This window comes from Misgurnus anguillicaudatus, chromosome 2, assembly GCF_027580225.2.
Source record: "Misgurnus anguillicaudatus chromosome 2, ASM2758022v2, whole genome shotgun sequence".
NCBI classification, from domain to species: domain Eukaryota; kingdom Metazoa; phylum Chordata; class Actinopteri; order Cypriniformes; family Cobitidae; genus Misgurnus; species Misgurnus anguillicaudatus.
The window spans coordinates 2304882-2332199 of record NC_073338.2 but is presented as its reverse complement, the minus strand read 5'-3'; the positions used below and the strand labels follow the sequence as shown (position 1 = coordinate 2332199).

At 38.8% G+C, this 27318-nt stretch overlaps 1 protein-coding gene across 1 annotated transcript in view; it reads right to left on the bottom strand.

Annotated features, from left to right (window-relative positions):
* The window catches only part of adcy1b (adenylate cyclase 1b), a 579599-nt gene that overhangs the window by 328209 nt on the left and 224072 nt on the right, over positions 1-27318 (bottom strand). The window contains exons 10-13 of the mRNA XM_073871739.1: positions 26901-26998; positions 26734-26818; positions 16123-16212; positions 15200-15459 (exon numbers count right to left, since the gene is read on the bottom strand). Of these exons, the coding sequence (XP_073727840.1) occupies positions 15200-15459; positions 16123-16212; positions 26734-26818; positions 26901-26998 (533 nt within the window). The remainder of the gene's footprint in view (positions 1-15199; positions 15460-16122; positions 16213-26733; positions 26819-26900; positions 26999-27318) is intronic.

Here is a 27318-nt window from a genome sequence, read left to right as displayed (position 1 = left end):
TGGCCTGAGAATTTTAATCCCATCCGAATTGGTACATTAAATCACAGACGTCGTGGGGGACATGTTGAAACTCAAACGTTGTTTGGAAAACTAATCCCATCCGAAAAGTGCTTGAACTGATTTCTTAAAGCAAGATCAATGTAGTTGTTCATTTTATTTAGATCATTTACTACATAACATTGTTCTGCTTTGAATGTAGTTTTCATTGTTGCTTTTATTTTGTTTATTTTATTTGCTCATATTTCCTTAATTCCCTAATGCATGTTGGTCTTATATTGTTTTCTCTGTATATTTATCAATTTAAAAAGCATTGTTTATGTATGCAACCTTTAATTGGTATAATTACGGGAGTTTCCTAACTTGGTGGAATTAGTAGTTTACCGTCGGCGGAACTAGTAGATACTTCCGAAAATCAGTGGTGTTTACAGGAGTTTCCTAGTACAGATACACCTCTTTTTATGCAGTGTTTAGGATGTATCATACAGGCACATGGCTTCTCCTATCATGCTGAGGACACACAGATCTTCTCTTTTTACCCAGACAATCCCACCATAGCAGCATGCATTACAGCCTCCCTAGCCAATATCTCTGCTTGGATGAAGAAGCACCACCTCCAGCTAAACCTAGCGAAGATGGTGCTGTTTGTTTTTCCGGCACAACCCAAGATAGAGTATGACCTGTCCATTCAACTGGGCAACACAACCATTACTTCTTTCAAAACTGACAGAAACCATGGCGTAATCTTTGATGACCAAATGTCCTTCACTGATTACATTGCAAAGACAGCTCCTGATCCAGGCCCTGGTAATCTCAAATCTCATGTTACACCACTCTTTACCTCTCTCCACTGGCTACCGATTGAAGCGTGTGTCAGATATAAGTCATTACTTACTTACAGAACTTTCACTGGCACCACACTGGCATACTTTCACACTTTCCTGCATTCATACACCCCATCCAGAATGTTACATTCAGCAAAGGAAAGGCACATTTTCTTACCGTTACAAAAAGGCACAAATTCATGTTGCACTACAAACACCTTTTCCAAAAATACTTGACAAATTAAAGGCGGAGTCCACTATGTTTGAAAAACGGTTTGGAGAAGGAGACGGGCCGACTACCAAAACACACTTATAGCCAATCAAATCAAATCAAATGCCGGGTTGCGTATGTGTGGGGCGGGTCTATCAACAGAAGGTCCAGATTCTATTGGGGTAGGGGCGTGTTTGTTTAGGTGATTTCAAATATCAACATCGGCTTTCAAACAACATGGACTCCGCCTTTAATGCTGACTGCAAATACACCTCTTTTATCTTAAAAAAAATTGTGCATTGTGCATCGGAGCTCCGTCGAGTTCATCACCTAAATCCTTTTTTCTTACCATCTTATTCCTATTTATATAATATAACTTATTAGTTTATCCTAGGAATACTTTACCGGATACGATTATTGAGCAGTACTATCACGTGAAACGATTTATCACTAATAAACACCCAGTGTTAGCATATAGCCTGCTAACATCAACAAACGGTGCCGGCTGAAGCTAGCATTTTCTGATCTAATTCAATTTATTTATTTATTTTTTTATTTATATATAGCGCTTTTCACAATACTCAATTGTTTCAAAGCAGCTTTACATTAATGGCGGATTCATCTGATATATGCTTTTCTGACCTGTCCTCACCTGAGCGGGAAGCTGTGGAGGAGTTGATACCCGGTTTTAGCGGATCCAACGCGAGGTACAGCGCCCACTTCACCCTGGCTCCGGACGTCCACAAGCGACCGAGGCGTGCAACACCCTACGCAATGCAGCTCCACGGACCACGTTCGGGTAAACGAAGACGCCATCGCCCAGCATGAAAGCGGTAAGACTCCGCTTGTTATTGTAACATGTACTACTTGCCACAGGTATAGTTTAGCTTCTGCCGTTAGCAAAGAGCGGTTTACATGCACTAAGTGTATTGAAGTAGTAAGGTTGACTGAGAAGGTTGCTGAACTAGAATCGCGCGTCCGAACGCTAGTTGAGGATAGCAAAACCGCTAATGTTACTGTTGCAAATACTGTATCGAGCGAAAAGACTAATGGCTCAGTTCCGACATCAGATGCTAATGTAAATATTACAAATACTGTATCGAGCGTGCATAGTGTTTATCAAAATACACATGGCTCGGTTCCGACATCAGAGTCAAGTTGGTGGACTAACTGGGTGACTGTCAGGCGGCATAGTCATACACGGCGTCCTTCTAAGACCCATACGGTAATTTTTAACAGATTCGATCCCCTAAGCAGTACACCAGCTGAAACGCCTATTAAAAGTGCCCTGGTCATTGGAGATTCTATACTCAGGAACACTAACATTGAGGCACCAAACACCATAGTCGACTGTATACCAGGAGCCAGAGCGTTAGATCTAAACTTAAAGTGCTGGCTAATGCTAAGCGGAAGTTTCTAAGATTGTTATTCACGCTGGCACGAATGACACCAGGCTCCGTTTGTCGGAAATCACCAAAGATACTATTAAGGAGATGTGTGAAATTGCAAAAACAATGTCAGACAATGTAATATGCTCTGGTCCCCTCCCCGCCTACTGGAGGGATGAAACACATAGTAGATTAGTGTCTCTCAATGGCTGGATGTCAAAGTGGTGCCCTCAGCATAATGTAGGGTATATAGACAATTGGAAGCATTTCTGGGGGAGACCATTCCTCCTAAACCGAGATGGCCTCCATCCGTCATAGGAAGGAAGTGCTATAGTCTTTATTCTGATATAGTCTGACTATCCAGGGCCCAGGTCAGGAAACAGACGGATTGGCTTAACCGTCCATCTGTTAGCTGTCGTGATATGTCAAGATCACTTATATCCCAGCACTTCGAGTCGATCTTATCAGAATATCAACACATTTCAACTGTATCTGTTCCCCGAACAATCAAATACAGAGCACCGCTTGCCACATCTGGTACAAATCTGATTAACATAAAATTAGAAAACAATACATTAACAGATGAACCTCGAATGTTAAAATTCGGCCTTCTTAACTCATTCACCGCCAGCCTTTTTGAGAAAAGTTGCCCACCTGCATTTTTGTGATTTTAACAAAATTTTCACAAAATTCCTTGCAGGAAAAATTATTTTCTATAAATATATAAACATACAAATTATATCAAATTAAAGAACACACCCTCTGCTTTCAAACAAGCAATAAACAAACAAACAAACAAACAAAATGGGGAAAAACGTTTCATTATATATTTACTTTTTTCTACTTAATTTAACCACTGAAATATGGATATTTCTCTTAAAAAATACAACATTTTGAGCAAACAGCTTAAAAAATTGCGTTTTTGTAAAGAAATTTATGTTAGAGATCAGACTCAGAATGACTATCAAACATAAAGAGAGTTAAAATAAAACGTTATATTTTTTAAACTTCCGTTTTTGATAAATTCGTTTTTTTATCCATCTGGTGGATAAAAGCGGTATTACACTTTCACTTTGAAATTCGTCCAGAAAGGCATACTTATTACTTAAATATGAACTCATAAATGACGAGATAACTCGTCAATGGCGGTGAATGAGTTAACATTGGATCGCTTACCAATAAAGAACCTATTGTCAGTGAAATAATTAATGACCAAAACTTAGATGCACTCTGGGGAGAGGGGGTGGTGTAGCTACAATATACAACAAAATTTTTAAAGTAAACAAAAAATCTGAACTAAAATTTTAATCATTTGAACTAATGTTGTTAAATATGGAAATAACTGATCGTAACAAGAAACAGCTTTCTTTTGCTTTAGCTACAATCTATAGACCTCCGGGCCACCATGCAGATTTCCTTAAAGAAATAGCAGATTTCCTGTCTGAGCTTGTAGTCACTGTAGATAAAGCTCTTATCGTTGGTGATTTTAATATCCATGTGGATAACCCAAAAGATGCATTAGGACGTGCGTTTATGGATGTTCTGAATTCTCTCAATATCAGACCAAACGTGACAGGGCCAACGCATACTCGTAAGCACACATTAGACTTAATTCTGTCACTCGGACTCAATATTAATGACATTGAAATATCACCTCAGAGTGATGCAGTTTCTGACCATTACCTTGTGTCATACACTGTACTTCTAGATAGGATCACCAGAACAATAATTTCCACCACTAAAGATAGCTTTATTAGCACTCTTCCAGACCTGTCCCAAATGAAACATGTAGCAGATAATTGTGACGATCTAGATATTGTAATAGAAAACCTGAACAATGTCTGTTCTTACACATTGGATGCCGTTGCTCCAATTCGAAAAAAGAGAATCAAAGAAAAAACGCCAGCTCCATGGTATGACCATCACACCGCAGCCCTTAAAAAGGCAGCTAGAAAAATGGAAAGAAATTATAGAAGCACAAAGTTAGAGGTATGGCGTGCAGCATGGAAAGAGAGTGTTAACACTACAGACAGGCTATTAAAATCACCAGATTTACCCATCTTAGCAAGCTTATAAATGAGAATCATAATAACCCTCGTTTCCTCTTTAGCACAGTTGCAAAACTGACAAGAAACAAAGAACAAACAAAAACCAATAGTAAACTTCAACACAATAGTAACAATTTCATGAACTTCTTTTCTAACAAAATTACGGCTATTAGGGAAAACATCGTAGCTACCCAAGCAGCCACCACTCTACCAATTAGTTCACTTAACACTAGATTACCATATGAACATCTTGATTCATTTAAACCTACTACAATAGATGAGCTTTCTAAACTAGTCACATCATCCAAATCATAGTCCTGTATATTAGACCCCGGTCCCACAAAACTACTTAAAGAGGTATTCCCTGTAGTGTCAACCTTGGTACTAAATATCTTTAACTCATCGCTAGAAATAGGATACGTTCCAACAGCTTATAAACTAGCAGTTATTAAACCGCTGATTAAAAAAACACAGCTTGATCAGGGAGAGCTTAAAAACTTCAGACCAATCTCAAATCTCCCTTTTCTTTCTAAAATATTAGAAAAAGTAGTGGCAAGACAGTTACACACATTCTTGACAAATATTAGTACATATGAAAAGTTCCAATCAGGATTCAGGCCCCACCATAGCACAGAGACAGCGCTGCTTAGAGTTACAAATGACCTCCTTTTAACATCCGATCGTGGTAAAATCTCAATCCTTATATTACTAGACCTTAGTGCAGCCTTTGACACAATAGATCACACAATCTTACTCAATAGACTAGAAAACTATGTTGTATCAGTGGTCAGGCGCTAGCCTGGTTTAGGTCGTATATAACCAATCGCTTTCACTTTGTTTATGTAAATGAGGAAGAGTCATATCCCTCCCTGGTTAAATACGGTGTACCGTAGAAATCAGTTTTAGGTCCTATCCTGTTCTCGTTATATATGTTACCCCTAGGAGACATTATCAAAAAACATAACATAAGTTTTCACTGCTATGCGGATGATACCCAGCTTTACATCTCCTCACATCCCAGCGAAACACACACGTTTTCTAAGCTAACAGACTGCATTAGCGATGTTAGTGACTGGATGGCACATAACTTTCTTAAGCTCAACTCCAATAAGACAGAGATACTTCTTATTCTGAATCGCTACAAACATAATATGTCAGATTACAAGTTGCACATAGATGTCCATCAACGTGATGCTCAGCCGATGCGCGACCACCGGCTGAACCAGTTTAATCCGCTTACCCGCTTCCTATATATATATATATATATATATATATATATATTAGGGGTGTAACGGTTCAAATTACTCACGGTTCGGTTCGTATCACGGTTTAAGCGTCACGGTTCGATGCGTTTCGTTACACTTTGGTCACAACAGGCTTCTTTACAAAAATAAAAACCTAAGACGTTTTAACCTCTGCCAAAATCAACATTTTCATGTCATGTTATATTACATGTAGCCTACCAGCTTTACAGTAACTTCAAATGCACATAAAATAGCTTAGAACACTGGGTTACTTTTTATATTTTATTCCAATATATTCACGTTTTTTCGCTAGAAGATCAGTTTATTAACATTTAAACACATTCAATTTCTGTCTCACCTGTGATCGCGTGCTATCTATCAACAAACCCTGGTGATGACGGCGTAATTAGCGACGTGTCATATTAGCTGTAGTGCTTGAGCATACGGCACTCGCAAATTTTTACAGTTTTGTCCATGTTTTCTAAGCATCGCTGCTACAGTAGACTTAAATGAAGCTGGCAGTACCTCTATTAGCGTCTTTTCTCCTTAGCTTGCTGCGCTAACCGGCCGCGCCACACACACACAGCACACACACCAACACGTGAGGAGGAACTGTGAGGTTGGCAACAGATCTGCATACTATGAGTTGATTGGACAGGTACTCTCACGTAAACACACGCAGAGCTTATTCAGAACCATACATTAGCAGTTTTATGCGTTGTTTTTTCACCAAACTATATTAGAAATGCGTGGTCGAATCAAACACGGTGCACCGTGGTGCACGTGCGTCCCGAACCGTGGGAGGATGACGGGACGATTCGATTCTTTACCGAGAACCGTTACACCCCTAATATATATATATATATATATATATATATATATATATATATATATACAGTGTTTCCGCTATATACATTCTACCGTGGCGGGCCGCCACGCCTAAAACATCCCCGCCACGCCTGCGGTTGTGGATAGAAGGGATACAGCAAACGTAATCTTGCCGTATGAGCACTGTTTTATCATAATCCTTCACCCAAACCCAACTCTAAACACAAAATTTCACACGATTGTAGGATGTATTTGGATCTCATTTAGCCAGAGCCACTGTTTTCATCCTCATAATTCTACCTCCAAATCTAATCCTAAACTTTTCGGCATTTGCTGTATCCCTTCTAGACAAAGCCCACGGCGGCAGCTCGCAAATTAAAGAGCCCTGCCAGACTGTCTGTCTTTAAAAATAAATAAATTGCTTTCCGGATTCGCGTTGTTCACTCATTTATAAATAAATCGCCTAAATATCAATTTCCCCATGGGTTTAGTTTCATGCACACATAGATTTAAATCAACAGATGATGATTAGGCTACGTCTCTGTTTTGAGAAATAATAATAAAATAAAAAAGCCTACACGAAATATGTTACACTTAAATAATTATCAGATTGACAAAACGAATAAAAAAAGTATTTAAGTTTCTGTTCTTTTTTGTGACGCGCTGTAAAACAAAGCAGCAGAAAGCACGTCATGTTTTTAAGGATTTTAAATAAGCACAACGTTTTCTCCTTATTGTGAGTTTACACAAATAAAAATACAACATTTACAGTTTCTAATGTTGTTTTACTTTTATCTGTATGACAATAAATGTAGGGTAATTTAAGGTTCAAGGTCATCACGCGTATGCTGTTCACCGGCGCATATACACGGACGCAGCGCAGGGCTGCGAGACATGATTAAACTTTCGATTTAACATATTACGAGTTTTTTGTAAATTCATTTGGAATCACTGTACTCATATTATCAACTTATCGGGCCATTAGTTATTCAGAATATAGACTATAAGCGCAGCGTGCTGCTGACCGCTCAACTGTCAATCTTCCGTTCTTCAGATCGACACTCACAAAGTTTCACATTTAATGACGAGATATTTGTCCAAAAAAAGCTAAATTCTGAATACTACTCATATTGAAATGCAAGACATTAATAGTCGAATCTGTTTGTAAGGAAACTTACATTATTCCCGTGGGAAGAGAAGGACGTTGGTAATTAAAACTTGAGGCAGACGGTGAGACGGATTCATCTGTTTTCAGACAGCAGGGTCGGGCACTCGGGGTACCCGCGGGTGAAACGCATATATTTGATGTATATTAATGTGTCATTTGCGTTGTAGATGCAGGTCGGGAATCAATAAACAAGAGTTAACTGCGGGTCTAACATCCAAGACCAAAATTCGACTCGATTCCGATAGATAGACGTTTTTAAATGGTCCTGTGCTTATTTGTGTTTAAGCTCTGTCTGAAGACCCTTAAATGTTTATATTTAACTGCGCGATTTGCGGTGTGATTGGGTCGGGGTCTTTATGTCAAATGGGCCGAGTGTGGACTAAATTGCTGCTGATGTCGGATAACTGGTCGGGTGTTCCGTCAATCACTGCGGTGCGGATTATCAAACAGGATTGTGCGTGACTTTGCAACAGCTCTGTAACGTTAAACACGAGCATGAACTTGCACACTACATTAAAACTAAAATAAAAGATCCTTACGAAGCTATAAAACGTATTTTTTAAGAAAAAATATAAGGAAAAGTAAACGAAAGCATGAATATTATAAAAAATACATGTTAGTTTACTGTAAACTATATTCTACATTTAAAAAAATAATGTACATTTTTAATCATCATGGGCGCCCCCTGCCGCCACAGCTGGAAAAAATCCTAGAGGAAACACTGTATATATATATATATATATATATATATATATATATATATATATATATATATATATATATATATATATATATATATTAGGGGTGGAACGGTACACAGAAGTCCTGGTTCGGTTCGTACCTCGGTTCAGGCGCCACGGTTCGATTCACTTTCGGTACAATGGAGGGAAAAGCAAAACAAAAATGAAGAAGGCATTTTTTTAGTACTTAAGCTAATCTTAAAAACATAGGTGTCCTTATCAGTGTTATTTTGAGATGTCATAAATATGAACTGAAATGCATTTAACATACTATCTCGTATTTCAAAAATGTATACCACTTTAAGTACTCTTGTACTCATCTTTCATACAAATATGGGTTCAAATGTATTAAGTGTTACCTAAATACATTTTAAAATTACATTTTTATTTCATATCAATGTACTAAAGAACAAAAACATAGGCTTGTAGGATGAATTAATAGGTGTGTACGACTTCACGAGGCGCTGCAAGAAACGACAAGTGGATGACGTCAGAGTAACGCGAGAGCGATTTGAAATCAGCCTCCTCCGCAAGATTTCTCGCGGTACTCTGACGCTGATGGCGCCGCGTAAAGTTGAGCACGCTTAAAAAACTGAAAGCAGCTGAACTCGACAGAACTGCCCTGCGTATGCCTGTTGTATATAGCAGGACAATTTATCTCCTACTTCTCAGCGTGAGAAATACAAAGTGTGGCGTTTGAACTGACTGAAATGCGTGTGTGTCAAGGTGAATGCGTGAGACTTGAGAGCCCTGATTAGATGTATTTCCACTCACATACCTAACAACTGCTAACAACGCCGACGCACTGTCCTCGTCTTTTCCACCACTCTCTCGCCTGTACTATTGTAACTGACTGGAAAACTGAAGTTTTGCCAAACTTGCGATCTTAAAGAGGCTGGCGGAGCGTCTAACTCTTATGGAACACCACTTGTCATTCGCTGCTCACTAACTGACTGGACCGGCGTCGACGTGACAAAAAAATGCAGAGTGCCAGAGAATGTAGACGGCCTCTGATAGAGTGCATACATAGGCGGAGCTCGGATGCATCGGCGCCAATCAGAGCTTCAGAGCTAAAGCGGGGCAACAGATTAGCTGTCCATAAAGAACCCGCCTATCTAACAGTAGTTCCGCATTACATTAATTATTTTGCACGCAAGTTTTTTTATTTTCATACCGTGTATTCTCCGATTAAATTCATGCCCCGAACCGTGACCCCCGTACCGATTCGGTTCGAAACGAATACATGTATTGTTCCACCCCTAATATATATATATAAAAATTTCTCCTAAGGGTTTTTGTGGTTCTAGGAGTTTTTCCCACCGGGTTTTCTCCTAGGGGGTTTTTTCGTCCCAGGGAGAGTCAGCCAACTTTGGCTTAACTTAGCACTTCACTGTATACGTGACATTACTAATACGCTTGCTTGTATGGTTTAACCTAAGCCGCTATATTCTACTACTTATATTATCTATTGATTTTCTGTGTTCTCCTCTACATCTATTCATGTAAAGCTGCTTTGCAACAATTAACAGTTGTGAAAAGCGCTATATAAATAAAATTGAATTGAATTGAATAGATGGCTGCACTCTGGTGCCATCTTCCACGGTTAGGAACTTAGGTGTGATGTTCGACAGCAACTTATCCTTCGATAGTCATATTGCCAACGTCTGCCGCACAGGATTCTTCCATCTTAGAAATATCTCAAAGATACGCCATATAGTGTCTACATCTGACGCAGAGAAGCTTATCCATGCTTTTATGACCTCTAGAATAGACTATTGTAACTCGCTACTCGCGGGATGCCATGCAAATCAGGTAAACAAGCTTCAGCTAGTTCAAAACGCTTCTACAAGGGTACTTACTCGATCTAAGAAGTATGACCACATAAGCCCAATTCTGGCATCTTTACACTGGCTACCAGTTAAATATTGCATACAATTTAAAATATCACTAATCACCTACAAAGCTTTAAATGGCCTAGCACCCTCATATCTTAGAGAATTACTGTCAGAATACAATCCATCACGCAAACTACGGTCGCAAAATTCTGGTCTCTTGATTATCCCTAGACTATCAAAAGTGTCTAAAAGTGGAAGATCTTTTTCCTACTTAGCCCCTAAGCTCTGGAATGATTTACCAACCGATGTCTGACATTCAGACACAGTCGATAATTTTAAATCAGGACTTTTAATCTAACTTTTCTCTTCAACAAAGCATTCGCATAATTTGTCTAGTAAAGGTACTTAACTCGCAATAGTTATTTTTACAGAACAAAGCACTTACGGTCATAACACAGACCAACCAAATAAATAAATAAAAACCTTATCAGCATGAACACTTCAAAATGAATTGCATTAAATAGTTTGCCACCGTTTGCCACTGAACCTGCATTAACGACGACAGTGGGGCCTTTGGCCTTAGTCAAACGGGTTGGCACGTATGGTCGGGTGCGATTTTGGCACTTTCGTGTATCTTGTGAATAGTATGCCATACAGACCCATTTGCCACTGAACCTGCATTAACGACGACATTGGGGCCTCCAGCCTTAGTCAAACGGGTTGGCACGTATGGTCGGGTTGCGATTTTGGCACTTTCTTGTATCTTGCGAATAGTATGCCATACAGACCCGTTTGCCACTGACCCTTCATTAACGACGACAGTGGGGCTTCCGGCCTTAGTCAAACAGATTGGCACGTATGGTCGGGTTGCGATTTTGGCGCTTTCATGTGTCTTCTGAATAGTATGCCATACAGACCCGTTTGCCACTGAACCTGCATTAAGGACGGCAGTGGGGCTTCCGGCCTTAGTCAAACGGGTTGATAACTCTGGCCCTGAATGGTAACGAAACCTGCAGACAGTTTTGTTTGATTCCAGCAATTGTCAGCTTACAGAGGAAAAAGGATTTTTTTACTCTATCATAATCTATGCAAAAGTTATTCTACTCCTACTGAAAGGAGGAATAATACCCTTTTTGTATTTAATTTCCACCTAAAAATATTTGAAGTGTCCCCATAACCACATACAGTGGAATAAATGCAATATCTTTATATCATTTTGCAGAAAACCCTTTGAAGTTACATAAAAAGCTGCTGTTTGTGACAAATAGTGTTATTTAGGGTGTTTTTCATATGACAAAACACCAAATTGCCTTTTTGATGTTGTAAACATTGTATTTGAAAGTGAATAACTCTGGTTTTGTGTGCTCTAGCTGACTGCAGACAGTTCTGGTTGTTACCAGCAGCAGACAGTAAACACCCAAAAGAATGATCTCTTTAGCATGTCGCCTTCAAAAGTTATTCTTATTTTACTGAAGGGTGTGAAAATAAATTTTTCATAAATATTAATTTTTTGTTTTGCACATATAATAAATAGCAAGGGATTATTCATGCACACAACCAAAGAAAATGCTGTGAATGGACTAATTTTTTAGAGTAGGACCTAAGATAAAAGATGGTGTAGCATTTGTGGCTATCTGTGCTATCTGAGCAGTTCACGCTCAAGTTTCACATACCTTTACAAAAGTCAATTTTTTACATCATTATTCATTCGACGATTGTTACGTGGTGACGATATGACAAAAATAACGCTGTAGCCTTATTCCTGAGAGTGAGAGCTTTCATTTGATATAAGGCTTGCCCATGTTGGTCATACTTGAAAAATATGAAATACCGTAAAACTTCAAATAATAGCCCGGGCTTTTATCATCACACCAGGCGTCTAAAAGAGACAGGCGTCTATAAGAGACAGGCTTTTAATTTAATTGTTCCAGCATGACAGCAGGAGGTTACCACATATTACGTTTTATTTTTAATTTGAATGTGTTTAACAAATTAGTTCGTGTAATAACAACAGTCTTAAATTATTGACAGTATAAATAAAGCAAACAATGATATGTTTTTTATTGGTTGTTGCGTGAAATCTTACCCAGATACAACAGTGCTATTTTCTGATTTTTTTTGTATTGGCTCGCTCGACTAGAACTCTAGGGAAGACGGGCTTGATAGAGAGAGAGAGCAGTGCGGCCAGATACATTTTAGGCGCTACAGCATATTAAATATGATAAATAGTGTTTCCGCGTGAGAAATACAATGTGTGGGGGGAGTGCATGCATGACAAAAGACTGAAAGCCCGGCTATTATCAGCGGCCCCAAAACACTACCGGCCCACCGGGAAAAGTCCTGACTCTCCCGATTGCCACTTCGCTACTGTCATCATCACCTCAATCCTGGCGACGAAGCTTGTTGTGTTGTCATAGTGATGAGTAAAGGAACGACGGCGTCTGTCACGTGACATCTACCGGTAAGCAAAAAAAACTTTAGCGTGTTCAATCTGCACCATAGAACTGTCTTAAACAGACTATCTGACGGGTTTTAGAAGATTAAATACAACCCGAAACAAAAAAAACAGACCAGGCTTTTATTTGAGACAGGCGTTTATTTACCCAAACCTGTCGTCACACCAGGCGTCTGAAAGAGACAGGCGTCTATTTGGGACTCGGCTATTATTTGAAGTTTTACGGTATGTGAATATTAACTGATATTAAAAAATATGGGGGGTGATAGTGTAAATTAATTGTAAATAACTTTCTTACAGTGAAAGATATTTCAAAGTGATGCATATCTGCAGAAAGTAGAGATTCTAAGCTTTCAAACAGTATCTCATATGTGGTACGGGGTCCATGACAGACCATTATAAATTAAAGAAAGATTTTGAGTTAAAGAAGTTAATCTCCGCTTAATCTCCTTATCCGTTTATATGTGTGTGTGAGTATATATATATATATATATATATATATATATATATATATATATATATATATATATATATATATATATATATATATATATATATATATATATATGAAGAGTTTCGTTGCAAAACGAGATAACCATCATTTTTTTAAATTGTTCAGAAATCTCATTTTTTGGTTGTGCATTCCAATTAATTTCAATGCAACTGCAGTTGGATTGTTTTGATTTAAACCTTCATAACTTTAAAAATACAGCTAAGTAGCACCATAAAACAAAATAATAACATGATAACATAAAAATAAACATGTTTTGACAAAAATGTTAAAAAATGGATTTATCTCGTTTTGCAACGAAACTCTTCAATATATCTCCCAAGGGTTTTTTCCTCCTAGGACTTTTTTTTTATTTCCTCGGCTAAAAAGCCCAGGTTTTTTTCTCCTAGGGGTTTTTGTAACCCGGGGAGGCAGCCTTCTTGGGCAACTCAGATTTTCAACTCCCTCCAAAGATTTTCTATGGGGTTGAGATCTGGAGACTGGCTAGGCCACTCCAGGACCTTGAAATTATTCTTACGAAACCACTCCTTCTTTGCCCGGGCGGTATGTTTGGGATCACTGCCATACTGAAAGATCCAGCCACGTTTCATCTTCAATGCCCTTGCTGACGAAAGGAGGTTTTGAGTCAAAATCTCACGATACATGGCCCCATTCATTCTTTCCTTAACTCGGATCAGTTGTCCTGGTCCCTTTGCAAAAAAACAGACCCAAAGCATGAGGTTTCCACCCCCATGCTTCACAGTAGGTATGGTGTTCTTTGAATGCAACTCAGCATCTTTCTCCTCCAAACACAAGAAGTTGAGTTTCTACCTAAAAGTTATGTTTTGGTTTCATCTGACCATATGACATTCTCCCACTCTTCTTCTGGATCATCCAAATGCTCTCTAGCAAACTTCAGACGGGTCCGGACATGTATTGGCTTAAGCAGGTGGACACATCTGGCACTGCAGGAATTGAGTCCCTGGCTGCATAGTGTGTTACTGATGGTAGCCTTTGTTACTTTGGTCCCAGCTCTCTGCAGGTCATTCACTAGGTTCCCCCATGTGGTTCTGGGATTTTTGCTCACCATTCTGGTGATAATTTTTACCCTACGGGATGAGATCTTGCGTGGAGCCCCAGATCGAGGGACATTATCAGTGTTCTTGTATGTCTTTCATTTTCTAATAATTGCTCTCACAGTTGATTTCTTCACACCAAGCTGCTTACCTATTGCAGATTCAGTCTTCCCAGCCTGGTGCAGGTCTACAATGTTGTTTCTGGTGTCCTTTGACAGCTCTTTGGTCTTGGCCATAGTTGAGTTTGCATTCTGACTGTTTTAGGTTGTGGACAGGTGTCTTTTATACTGCTAACAAGTTCAAACAGGTGCCATTAATACTGGTAACAAGTGGAGGACAGAGGATCCTCTTAAAGAAGAAGTTACAGGTCTGTGAGAGAAAGAAATCTTGCTTTTTTGTTATTGACCAAATACTTATTTTCCACCATAAATTGCAAATAAATTCTTAAAAAATCAGACAATGTGATTTTCTGGATTTTTTTCCTCATTTTGTCTCTCATAGTTGAAGTGTACCTATGATGAAAATTACAGGCCTCTCTCATCTTTTTAAGTGGGAGAACTTGCACAATTGGTGGTTGACTAAATTTGCCCCACTGTAAATAAAATTGAATTGAATTAAAAATATTAAATAATAAAAATAATTTAACTAACTCTCTTTCTTTTTTAACAGGTATTGTTTCGGAAAAGTACAAACTTGTAACTTGTAGCACTTCTTATTGCCTCCCTATGATAAATTGCTTGATTGTTTTGTTATCCTTGTAAGTCGCTTTGAATAAAAGCATCTGCCAAATGCCTAAATGTAAATGTGAAGTGAAAAATATGTTTCGACATTACTGATGATTGGCAAAGTTTATAATGTTCCAGACTGAATAGATGTCACATCAAACTGCTCTTACCCTGAAGTACGTCTGAATCCACTGAACTCAAGAACTGTAATGTAGATCACCACCAGCACTAATAACAGGACCATTTTAGATACCCAAGAAACTCGCAGGAAGATTGCCACTGTCAATGTGCCCACCATGCAACACAAGAAAGTGTACTGGGCACCTTCACATGGCAGCTCTGCCATGGTGCGGTTAATCCCAACAGCTGCATTAATGATTAATATGGAGTGAGTGGAATTGGTGGTCCAAAGCCATGGCATACAGCCCATCTGAAAAAGAGAAAAGATGTTTTGAGAAATCAGAAATGCTTTAGTGAATCATATATGACCAAATCATGGCAAAGAAGGCAACAAAGAGAAACCTCTCAGAAATTAAAGTACTGTTGAGCCAAGTAACAAAAATTACAAAAAAAACTTGTATATGGGAAAAAATAACAGCTAGTGTTAATTATGTTGGGTCAGAGGAGAGAACACCGCCAGAAAGTAAAAAAGAAATGGTTTGATGCAGCACACTTTCTTTTTGTGGTATCACCATTCTATCACTAGATTCTCTAAGCATGCTCAGAGGTGTGCTTATATTTTCACACATTCCTACATATTAAGTACAAGTTGGTAAATCCCACACTTTGTGTAAAACATCATTATACACACATCTGTGTGTATGTACTGTTGATAAATGAGGCCCCTGGAATCTGTTTTTTTTACTCTTGGCATGTAAATGTCCATTTACCATTCACTATGTGATGTATTAAGACAAATTTGCTATATAACAATCTGATTACAATTCTATAGAAAATATTTTTTCAGTTAGTGTTGCTAATGTACACCTTATGAAGAATTTGACTTGCGCACACATACATTTAACAGTCCAAAGCTCTCCTATTCATGAATAAATGAATAAAATGAAGTATAGTAAAAATGGTAGAGATTTACCACACAGGTCTGGGCCACTGCATATAATAGAAGCACTATGATAACACACAGAACAGTTCGGATCTGTAGGGTAAGGCACCCAGCAAAACACTAAGAGACAAAGAGAAAGAGATTATAAATAGAAAATACAAAGTTTACAAAATATGAGCTCCATTTTGAGAGATCCTTGACATTGTGTCATGTTTGATAATGCTAAGAATGTCTCCAGCATCTGAAAAAAATCTCACATATTTATAGGCTAAGTCAAGGTCAGGTGACATGTCATATCATGTCCACTTTCATCGATAAGTCATTTATAGGCTGCATTCCAGTTCGTTTTTTATGACCTTCCCTCGCTAACTTTCCTCAGTTTCGTTCACTCTGATGTACGTGTCACAGGTCGGAGCGAACCACCAATTACGTAGCTCCTCCCTCTGTTTCCACCCAAGGAGGTCCCAAAACATCCCAATGACCAGACAGACAAGAGTATAAAATGTAACAAGTTTTAATTTAATTAAAAAGAAAGGGAAAGAGGGATTTAAATATTAAAAAGAGTTTCTAGTGGGTGTTCCCTAGCCTCGCACATGGGCCGGCAGACAAGTCCTCTGCCCTTTGTCTCCTAGACTCACACAGGGGGCATTCAGGTAGGTATACAGGTGAGTACACTAGGCTCTTAGCTTTGGGCGTACAGGAGGTATACAGGTGAGTACACTGGGTTCTTAGCTTTGGGCGTACAGGAGGTATACATGTGAGTACACTGGGCTCTTCGCTTTTGGGCATACAGGTGAGTACACTGGCTTTCAGCTCTTGGGGATAACAGGAGGAGTATATAAGTGCACACAGGCCTTTGGCTTTTAAACATGCAGATAGGTATACAGGTGAACACCCAGGCGTTGACTTCCCAACACACAGAGGAACAGTCCAACGACGATACAGAGCCCTTAGCTCAGGATCTGCAGGCTAGTAGCAGAGAACACACAATTTAATTCACTATTATTACTCCAATGGACACAGTGAGAGATACGACACCTCTTTACACAGGCAGAAAGGGCAGATGGGAACTGAGCATAGGCTGACATTCTCCACAGCGCCACCACCAGACGGTGGAGAAGGTTAGACGGGCCCCCAGTCGTGTACGTATGAGAACCGGCTGTACAACGCCACCACTCGGCTCTTCTCAAACAGGGTTCTTTCCTCAGCCTAGAATATGATCACTGACAGACACTAGCCGCTTTTGCACTATCGGGCCGGTGCGAGCCAGGGCTTCAAACGGGCCTCACGGAGCCAATAGCCTCAGACCTCCAGCTGTGTAGCCAAAATTACGACGCGTTTGCATTGTCAAGCCAATAGCGCCGCAGCGCTTCAGAAAACCCCGCCCTTAATACGCCTACCTGGATGTAACATCACACAACTCTGCCTGTTTTACCATGAGGAAGTCACTTCAATCTGACAGGAGACGGGAGTGAGATCGCATCATCATACAACAAACATAAAGAACACAACTGAGGCGGCTGTTTGCACGGTGAAAGCCGAGATGAGAAGATAGAGATGTTTGCTCCATCCGCGGTGTTACTCTTGAAGTTTATGTTGGCTGCACATGAGCGATCTCACGACGAGACAATATCAGATCAATAAGCAATAGTAAACTTTATGAAGTAGGATAATTACAAATAAAGCGTTCATCTACCTAATGTGCCATTATACACAATATTTTAAAGAATATAACGAGTCCTAGTTTTACATTTATGTAAAATAATCTTATTTAAAAATACAGGTATGCACGTGTGTCTAAATATGTAACGTTAAGTTTGTAATTATAGTTCTATGGCGATGTAAACATACTTACACATTATAAGAGGTGTGATATCTTTAATCATGAAAACGTTAATAGTTGAGCATCACATGAAACACAAGTTAACTGTCTAATAGCTATTTCAATAATGTGTCAATCAATAAATACTTTTGTCTATAAAGAACTGCCTCGAATAGCTGAATAGGACTGAAAATTACTTTACTTGCATCTCAAAAATCAAAACGTTTGAGAAATCATTAGAAAATTTACTCGTTAAGAATCAACTCTGAATATACACAAGTATTTAAAAAGCTATGTTACAGTGGTTAAGTTAATGATGGTTATATTTACCATTTTGTTGCATCTTACCATTTCTGTGTTTCAGATGTGATCCTTATTAAGCAATCATTTTCAATTAACTGACAAGCAGCCGTAGTAATAATAGCACGGTACTTTATTTACATATGAAGTTTATATCAGTGCACAAACAAGTGTATTTAAAGACATCTCCTCCGGAAGGATTTCAACATCCATGGCTCCTGTCGTCTCATCATCATCATCTTCGTTTCATCTCATGCTCTTGCATTGTTGCTGTGTCATCTCTCATATACAAAATAAAAACTCCTGGATGACAAACTGAAAGCTTTACGTTGGCATTTTTTCTGTAAAACGGACACAAAGGAATAAAGCAGCACATGTGATGTTTTGTATAAAGGGTTTGTAAATACACATACAGTATACCGACATATAAAGTTTGTTACATTCATATAAGAGTTAAATTAATCTCCAAAATACCAGAAAGCATGGCTATGACTAATATAATGAAACCATGGTTACTTTTTCTAAGGGCTGACTAAAAAAATTCAACAGAGATGACAATATAACACAAAAAACACAATAAACACCCATGTAAGACACTTATGCAATCATTTTTATTGTATTTTAAGTGTTTTGTATGCAAACGTTATTTAACTCACCGACTGTAGATACCATCTTGACTCGAGTGATCGCTTCTTTAATACATGGACGATGAAATGATGATCCAACACACATCTTTAATTTCTCAGCACTGTTGCACTTTAAACACTTTGTTCTGTGCCCGAAACTTTATAAACTTCTCCCGAACCGGTAGCTGTGTGCGGCGGATCCTTAGCGTGGCGAGTTCGGCGTTGTAACGCGTCTTTGTTTTTTACATATGCAGATCATTTTCTTCAGTCCGGAGTACAAACATAGCAGGCATCTTCCGTTAAACAGTAAATTACTGGTGATCCCGCTTATTTTTAAAGTTTTAAATCTGCAGACAGATGGATGCCATCTTGCCAGAGACTCAGATAAACTCCGCCTTTGACCTTTACCACTCCCCTAGCCCCGAGAAGCCCGCTTTGGCCCAAGGAATTCGGCGGGCCAGAAAAGCCGGGCGTTAAGCCCCAACGAAGCACCAGTGAAGCACGATCATGCCCCGGAAGTGACAATGCAAACGCCACAGGCCCCGGCAGGCACTGGCACGCCCGCTTGAAGCCCAATAGTGCAAACACGGCTACTGACAACAGCACAGCACTACAATTGTCCAGGTGCACATACTTCAAGAGAATCACCCACCGCACTCCACACACTCACAGTGAGAAAAGGTCAGTGTGATGACTTCGGCCCGGGCTCGGAATCCTGGATAGTCGAACGACTGAGGCAGAGGACAAGCACGTCAAAGCGATGAGGCCACGACCCTGAGACTCCTCCTTCCTCTCTTCAGCTAGTTCCAGCAAGACAACAGGGCCTCAAAACAGACTGGATGGTAAATAAATACTTAATTGGGTGCACAGATATAGACTTGGAAGATGATATTAGTAGAAATACTGATGGCAATACAATCACAGGGGAGATTTCAAGAGCGTCGCACTGTTCCTTTAACTTAGCAATACCTCACTCTTCATAACAGATGTCCCATTTATCCGAAGCATTGTCCAAACATAATACTTCACTCTCCTTCTTCGTTGATTTCTCCCCTTCGATCTGCTTTCTATGTCATCCCAACATATAAGGTTCCTTCAAGACACATAATAGAATCATGAACAACACTGCATGAATGAATGGTTTAGCACTTATCTCCGTTTTCGTTCTCAGCCCAAATCTCCGTCTTCCTTTCACCCAGCCTGTAAATCCACGCAGAAATGTCTCCTTTATCACACCAGTCGTTTCCGCCTCGCTCCCCGCGAACGCCGAAACAAACTTTGCTTTCCAAACTCCTTCCTTCAAGACTACTTCTTCTCCAGAATTTGCCTCTTTTTCCAGACCCTCGATTTCGGTTTTGTGCTCCCCTCACCCGCCCCCCCTTTCATATCGATCCCAGTGGCTCCCAGAGCTAACTCCACTTCCTGCTTCTCAAGTGCCCTTTCTGTAAGCCTCCTCTCTTCTCCAAGGCCCAATCATTGAACGCCACATTAGCTTTGCACACCTGATACATATTTGTTTTGATTTTCTTGCCCGGAGTCGACCGGAACCGGCCAGGTGTTACATTTAAATTAGTCCGGGCGGAATTATCTTCACCATTTTCGTTTCGCCCGTATAAGTCACTCCGTGACATACGTTATTGCTTACATTGTACGAGTGCCCAATATTGGTGGAACACTTGAAGTGGGTTCAAATGGAACTGCTTTCCCCTTCATCATTTGAACTGTGCAAAGCGCGAGCTGCTTAAGTGCTTGCACAATCGTGTTGCATTGTAGTATATGGAGCTGCCTGAAGTGTACATATGAAGTATACTCGCTCCCTGTGTTAAAATCGAGGGAGCGATGATCTGTCCATGTAAACTTCCCTCGTCCACTTGACGAAGTAGAACGCACTTCAAAATTGCGACAGGGATTCTCTCGAGGGGATGTGTTTAGGGAAGTTCGCCAGTGTGTGTCTAAAACTGTAGTGGAACGCAGCCATAGACACACGCTAGGCTGAAGCGTCTCTGCACATCATGGGCGTTTTTAAGCATAGGCGAGCTAGGCAGGTGCCTAGGGTGTCACCATCTGCAGGGGGCACCAATATGCATTATAGCTGGTCTGTGCCTAATGCATGATTAGTCAAACTATGGCCTGCAGACCACACCCAATCTGTCAGGCACTTTATTTCAGCCCACAAAGCAGTTTATAAATATATTAAATATTCCATTTACCTTAGGATTTTGGTTCAGAATAACTTAATAGATGCAATACAATAAAAGTCCAATAGATGTCACTAGCATGCTGTGCTTTTATTTATTCAATACAATTCAATTCAATTTTATTTATATAGCGCTTTTCACAATACTTAATTGTTTCAAAGCTGCTTTACATTAATAGAAGCAGTAAAAGCACAGAAAAACGGCAGATAGCATAACCAATACTCTTACATCTAATATAGTCTGACTACCCAGGGCCCAGGTCAGAAAACAGATAGATCGACTTACCCGTCCATCTATTAGCTGCCCTGACTTGTCAAGATCACATATATCCCAGCACTTAGAGTCTATCTTACCAGAGTATCAACACATTTCAACTGTGTCCGTTCCTCGAACAAACAAATACAGAGCACCGTTTACCTCGTCTCGTACAAATCTTACTAACATAAAATTGGAAAACAATACATTTACAGATGAACCTCGAATGTTAAAATTCGGCCTTCTTAACATTAGATCGCTTACCAATAAAGAACCCATTGTCAATGAAATAATTACTGACCAAAACTTAGATGCACTCTCTTTAACAGAAACCTGGCTTAAAGCAGACGACTACATTAGTTTAAACGAATCCACCCCAGAAGACTACTATTATAAACCCGAACCTCGATTAAAGGGGAGAGGGGGTGGTGTAGCTACAATATACAACAACATTTTTAAAGTAAACCATAAATCCGAACTAAAATAAATCCGAACTAAAATTTAATTCATTTGAAATAATGCTGTTAAATATGGAAATAACTGATCGTAAAAAAACAGCTTTCATTTGTCCTTGCTACAATCTATAGACCTCCGGGCCATCATGCAGATTTTCTTAATGAAATATTAAATTTCCTGTCTGACCTTGTAGTCACTGTAGATAAAGCTCTTATCGTTGGTGACTTTAATATACATGTTGATAACCCAACAGATACATTAGGATTAGCGTTTATGGATATTCTAAATTCTCTCGATATTAGACAAAACGTGACAGGGCCCACGCATGCCCGTAGACACACATTAGACTTAATTCTGTCACTCGGGCTCAATATTAATGACATCGAGATATCACCTCAGAGTGATGCAGTTTCAGACCATTGCCTTGTCTCATACACGGTACTTCTAGATAGGATCACTCGAACCACAAAATGCTACCGACTAGCCAGAACAATAATTTCAACCACTAAATATAACTTTATTAGCACTCTTCCAGACCTGTCCCAAATGAAACATGTAGCAGATAACCCTGAAGATCTAGATATTGTAATAGAAAACCTGAACAGTACTTGTTCTAACACATTGGATGCCATAGCTCCCATTCGAAAAAAGATAATCAACGAAAAAACGCCAGCTCCATGGTACGACCATCATACCGCATCCCTTAAAAAGGCTGCTAGAAAAATGGAAAGAAACTATAGAAGCACACAGTTAGAGGTATGGCGTGCAGCATGGAAAGAGAGTGTTAAACACTACAGACAGGCTATAAAAATCGCCAGATCTACGTATGTCAGCAATCTTATTAAAGAAAATCATAATAACCCTCGTTTCCTCGTTAGCACAGTTGCGAAACTGACTAGAAATAAAGAACAAACAGAACCCACTAATAAACTCCCACACAATAGTAACGACTTCATGAACTTCTTTACTAAGAAAATTATGATTATTAGGGAAAACATTGTAGGTACCCAAGCAGCCACCACTCTACCCAATAAAATATTTAACGCTAGCTTACCATACGAACATCTTGAGTCATTTAAACCTACTACCATAGAGGAGCTATCTAAATTAGTAGCGTCATCCAAATCATCGTCCTGTATATTAGACCCCGTTCCCACAAAATTACTCAAAGAGGTTTTCCATGTAGTGTCAAACCCAGTACTAAATGCATTTAACTCTTCACTAGAATTAGGCTACGTTCCAACAGCTTTCAAACTAGCAGTTATTAGACCGCTCATTAAAAAACCACACCTTGACCAGGGAGATCTTAATAACTTTAGACCAATCTCAAATCTCCCTTTTCTTTCCAAAATATTAGAAAAAGTAGTGGCAAGCCAGCTACGCACATTCGTAGAAAATAATAATACATATGAAAAGTTCCAATCAGGATTCAGGCCCCACCATAGCACAGAGACAGTGCTGCTTAGAGTTACAAATGACCTCCTATAAACATCCGATCGTGATGAAATCTCAATCCTCATATTACTAGACCTTAGTGCAGCCTTTGACACAATAGATCACACAATTTTACTCAATAGACTAGAAAACTATGTTGGCATCAGTGGTCAGGCGTTAGCCTGGTTCAGATCGTATCTAACCAATCGATATCACTTTGTTTATGTAAATGAGGAAGAGTCATATCACTCCCCGGTTAAATACGGCGTACCGCAGGGATCAGTTTTAGGTGCTATCCTGTTCTCGTTATATATGTTACCTCTAGGAGATATTATCAGGAATCTTAACATACGGTTTCACTGCTATGCAGATGATACCCAGCTCTACATCTCCTCACATCGTAGCGAAACCCACCAGTTTTCTAAGCTATCAGACTGCATCAGCGATATTATTTTTTTTATTACTAATCACATACAAAGCCTTAAATGGCCTAGCACCCTTATATCTTAGAGAATTATTATCAGAATACAATCTATCACATGCATTGCGGTCACAAAATTTTGGTCTCTTAATTATTCATAAAATATCCTTTTCCTACTTAGCCCCTAAGCTATGGAATGATTTATCAACCGACGTCCGAAAATCAGAGACAGTAGATAACTTTAAATCTAGACTTAAAACTTTACTCTTTAACAAGGCATTCAGATAACTTGTTTTAGTAATGGTACTTATCTTTCAATAGCTAGTTTGTACACACTAATAAATAAATAAATTAAAACCTTTTTTCGTCAACACTCCAAAGCATGGTAAATGTCATTAATACTCTTTAGTAATATGCTGAAACTTTGATTTAGCAGTCTTAATTTCCACATATGGTCGGGTTGCAATTTTGGCTTTTCCCATGATCTTGAGAATAATATGTCACACAGAACCGTTGCAACTGTACGTTAGTATTAACGACGGCTGTGGGGCCTCTGGCCTTAGTCAAACGAGTCTCTGTTTTAAAGATCATGGGGGGGGCATACATAGACTCGCCTGGGGCCCACAAATTTTCTAAAATCATCAACTATGTGTAATTCATTTAACCAGCAATAGTTAGCCTGTCCGGAACCAAGCTGACTAAAATCACATCACTGTATGACACTTGCTTTTCATGTGAACGGCCCCTATGCTAATAAGATTTTGTTTCTCTCTCCCTGTCTCGTCCTCGATCCCGAGGACAATGAGACAAACAGATCCAGTTCCGGTAAATGTGAAAGTCGGCACACCTCTGATCTACTGGCTGTTCTTCAATGTGATGTCCAGCCGATGCCTGACCAATGACCACCGGCAGAACCCGCTTAATATCCGCTTAATCTCCTTATCCGTTTCAATGTATATAAATATATATATATATCTCCCAAGGGTTTTTTCCTCCTAGGACTTTTTTTTACTTCCCCGGCTAATAATCCGGGGTTTTTTCTCCTAGGGGGTTTTTCAACCCGGGGAGGCAGCCCTCTTGGGCTTAACTTCTATATGTCACATTAGTAATACGTTCGCTTATAATGTTGATTTAAAGCCGCAGCAAATTTAGCTGCTTGTGCAATCGTGTATTATGTTGTGCTATCTGTCAATTTTCTGTGCTTTTCACTGCATCTATTATGTAAAGCTGCTTTGATACAAATACCAAATTGTGAAAAGTGCTATATAAATAAAATTGAATTGAAAAAAATAAAATTGAATTGAATTGAATAACATAATACACGATAGCATAAACAGTCAAATTTGCTACGGCTATGACTCGACATATAAGCGAGCGTATTACTAATGTAACGTCTAGAAGAGGAAGCTAAGTTAAGCCCAAGAAGGCTGCCTCCCCGGGGTAAAAAAAACCCTAGGAGAAAAAAAAACCCTTGGGAGATATATATGTATATACACACATATAAACGGATAAGGAGATTATTGACTTGTGCTGCACTGACATGAATGTTACCCAGGAAATGAGATGCTGCTTCTCACTGCCACATCTCAGTCAGGCCTTCAGATGACAGAATCATGCGACGTTAAATGCAGGCACATTTAAAGGTCTCTGTAGCACACATTACTACAAATGACCTTGACCTTGCCTATACATAGACGTGATTTGACACATGCTAAGACACCAGTGTACGAACTAGGGATGCCACAATTCACAATATAATATTGAACCATTCGGTTCGACCCCCACGGTGCAATACGCGCATGTGAATTGCGGTTTATCCATCCAAATCTGTCTGTTTTATATTCCCTGCACTTCGGTTACTGTGTGCGTGCTAACATGATCTGTGTGCTGGGATATAAAACTTAAAGCCTACGAGTTGATCTCCAGTCACTATGCGCAGGGTGCTTTAACTGTCTATTAAATATGTGGTGTGGATTAATTATTTGCGCAAGTAGCCTCAGACACGTCTTCCGCGCAAGTTCAAAAAGTTTAAATCAAGAAGAGAATTCGCATGATGCTAAGGTAAATCCCACCAGTAATCTTGATTGAGGAACGCATTTTTGGTTTCTACACAGCATAGAATGATGTTGGACTTAACAGTAGTGCTGAAAGGTATAGCCTTCATTTACAATGTGAAGTTTAATTTAGTAAGTACATGTATATAAAATGGCCAATTTATGTTTACATGTGTTTATTTTTGTAAAATGTAAGAATTCACATGTTCCCCAGTTTGAATGGGATATCATTTATATATATATATATATATATATATATATATATATATATATATATATATATATATATATATATATATATATATATATATATATATATCTTTATTTAATTATATCTTATATTATTTATATATTATTCAATAAACTAGAAATTTGTAAAATAAGGTAGGTAAAAAAATGTTTTACTTCTTAACATTTCACTGTTTCTGTTACCTAAGCATTGAACAGTTTAAAAACACTTTAATAGGCCAAGTCATCAGAACCAAACCGAAAACCGTGGACAAGAACAGAAAATTGTATTGAATCATGGACAAACTCTATTGATGCATCCCTAGTACGAACTTAGCATCTTGTTCCCTTTCTCAGGGAACCAGGCTACGTATATAACCTACATGTAATAACCTAAGAAGGAAAACTTCTCAAATGTAAAGAAATGTCACATGACAAGACATACAATTTGAATGAAGTCTGTAATACTGAGGATAAATGCAATGGGATTTTACAATATAATGTAATATAAGAACCAAGCCGTTGAACCAGCAATTATGTGTCACTTCAGTTTAATTTAAAGCAGAAGTATTTGATGAATGTATACTATGTACTAGGAGCATTCGGTTAATAATTTTCTCTTTTTTTGGATGTGTGGCGTTTAATGGATTTTGCATCTGAGCTCCTCATATGTAAACATACGATTATCAAATGAAATGCTTTTTAATTGAATTAAATGAAACAAATGTACATTTTTAAAAAACCTTTTAGCATGTTCAAGAACATTAAAAATCTCATGAATATTAAAATATTACTGCTGTGAGACTGGAATGCATTATTGAATTGGACTGAATGTGCTTTTTATTACCTGAATTCTAGTGATGTGCAAATACATGATACATACAACAAGAAAACAGATGCAGAAAACCAAGACCAACAACACGATAGTCCCCCTAAAAAATAAAATATACAGAATCAGATTTACTCTTTGTAAATGATAAATTACATGAAATGTCATTTTAAAGTAAATGTTACTGTGGTATGATGAGTAGGTAGAGAATTCCAAACACAGCAGCGAAAATCAGAGATAGCACCACAGCCCCAGTGAAATACTCATCATTCAGCTGATGATACTGTAAAAAACCAAAATCACAGCATTAAACTTTAAAGATTAGACACCCTATCAAACACTTAGATGAGAAACAAATATAGCTAATCAGTTAGATTTATTAAACATTTTAGTTAGAAGCTCCGATCAGAAGCCCCATGACTTCCATAGTATTTTTTATTCCTATGGAAGTCATTAGGATTTGTGATCAGTTTGGTTACAGACATTCCTCAAAATATCTTCCTTCGTGTTTATCAGAACTAAACAAATGTATACAAGTTAGTAACAGCACTGTAAAACATTAGCTGTAATTATGCAGCTGGTTGCCAGTAACTTACTGTAGAA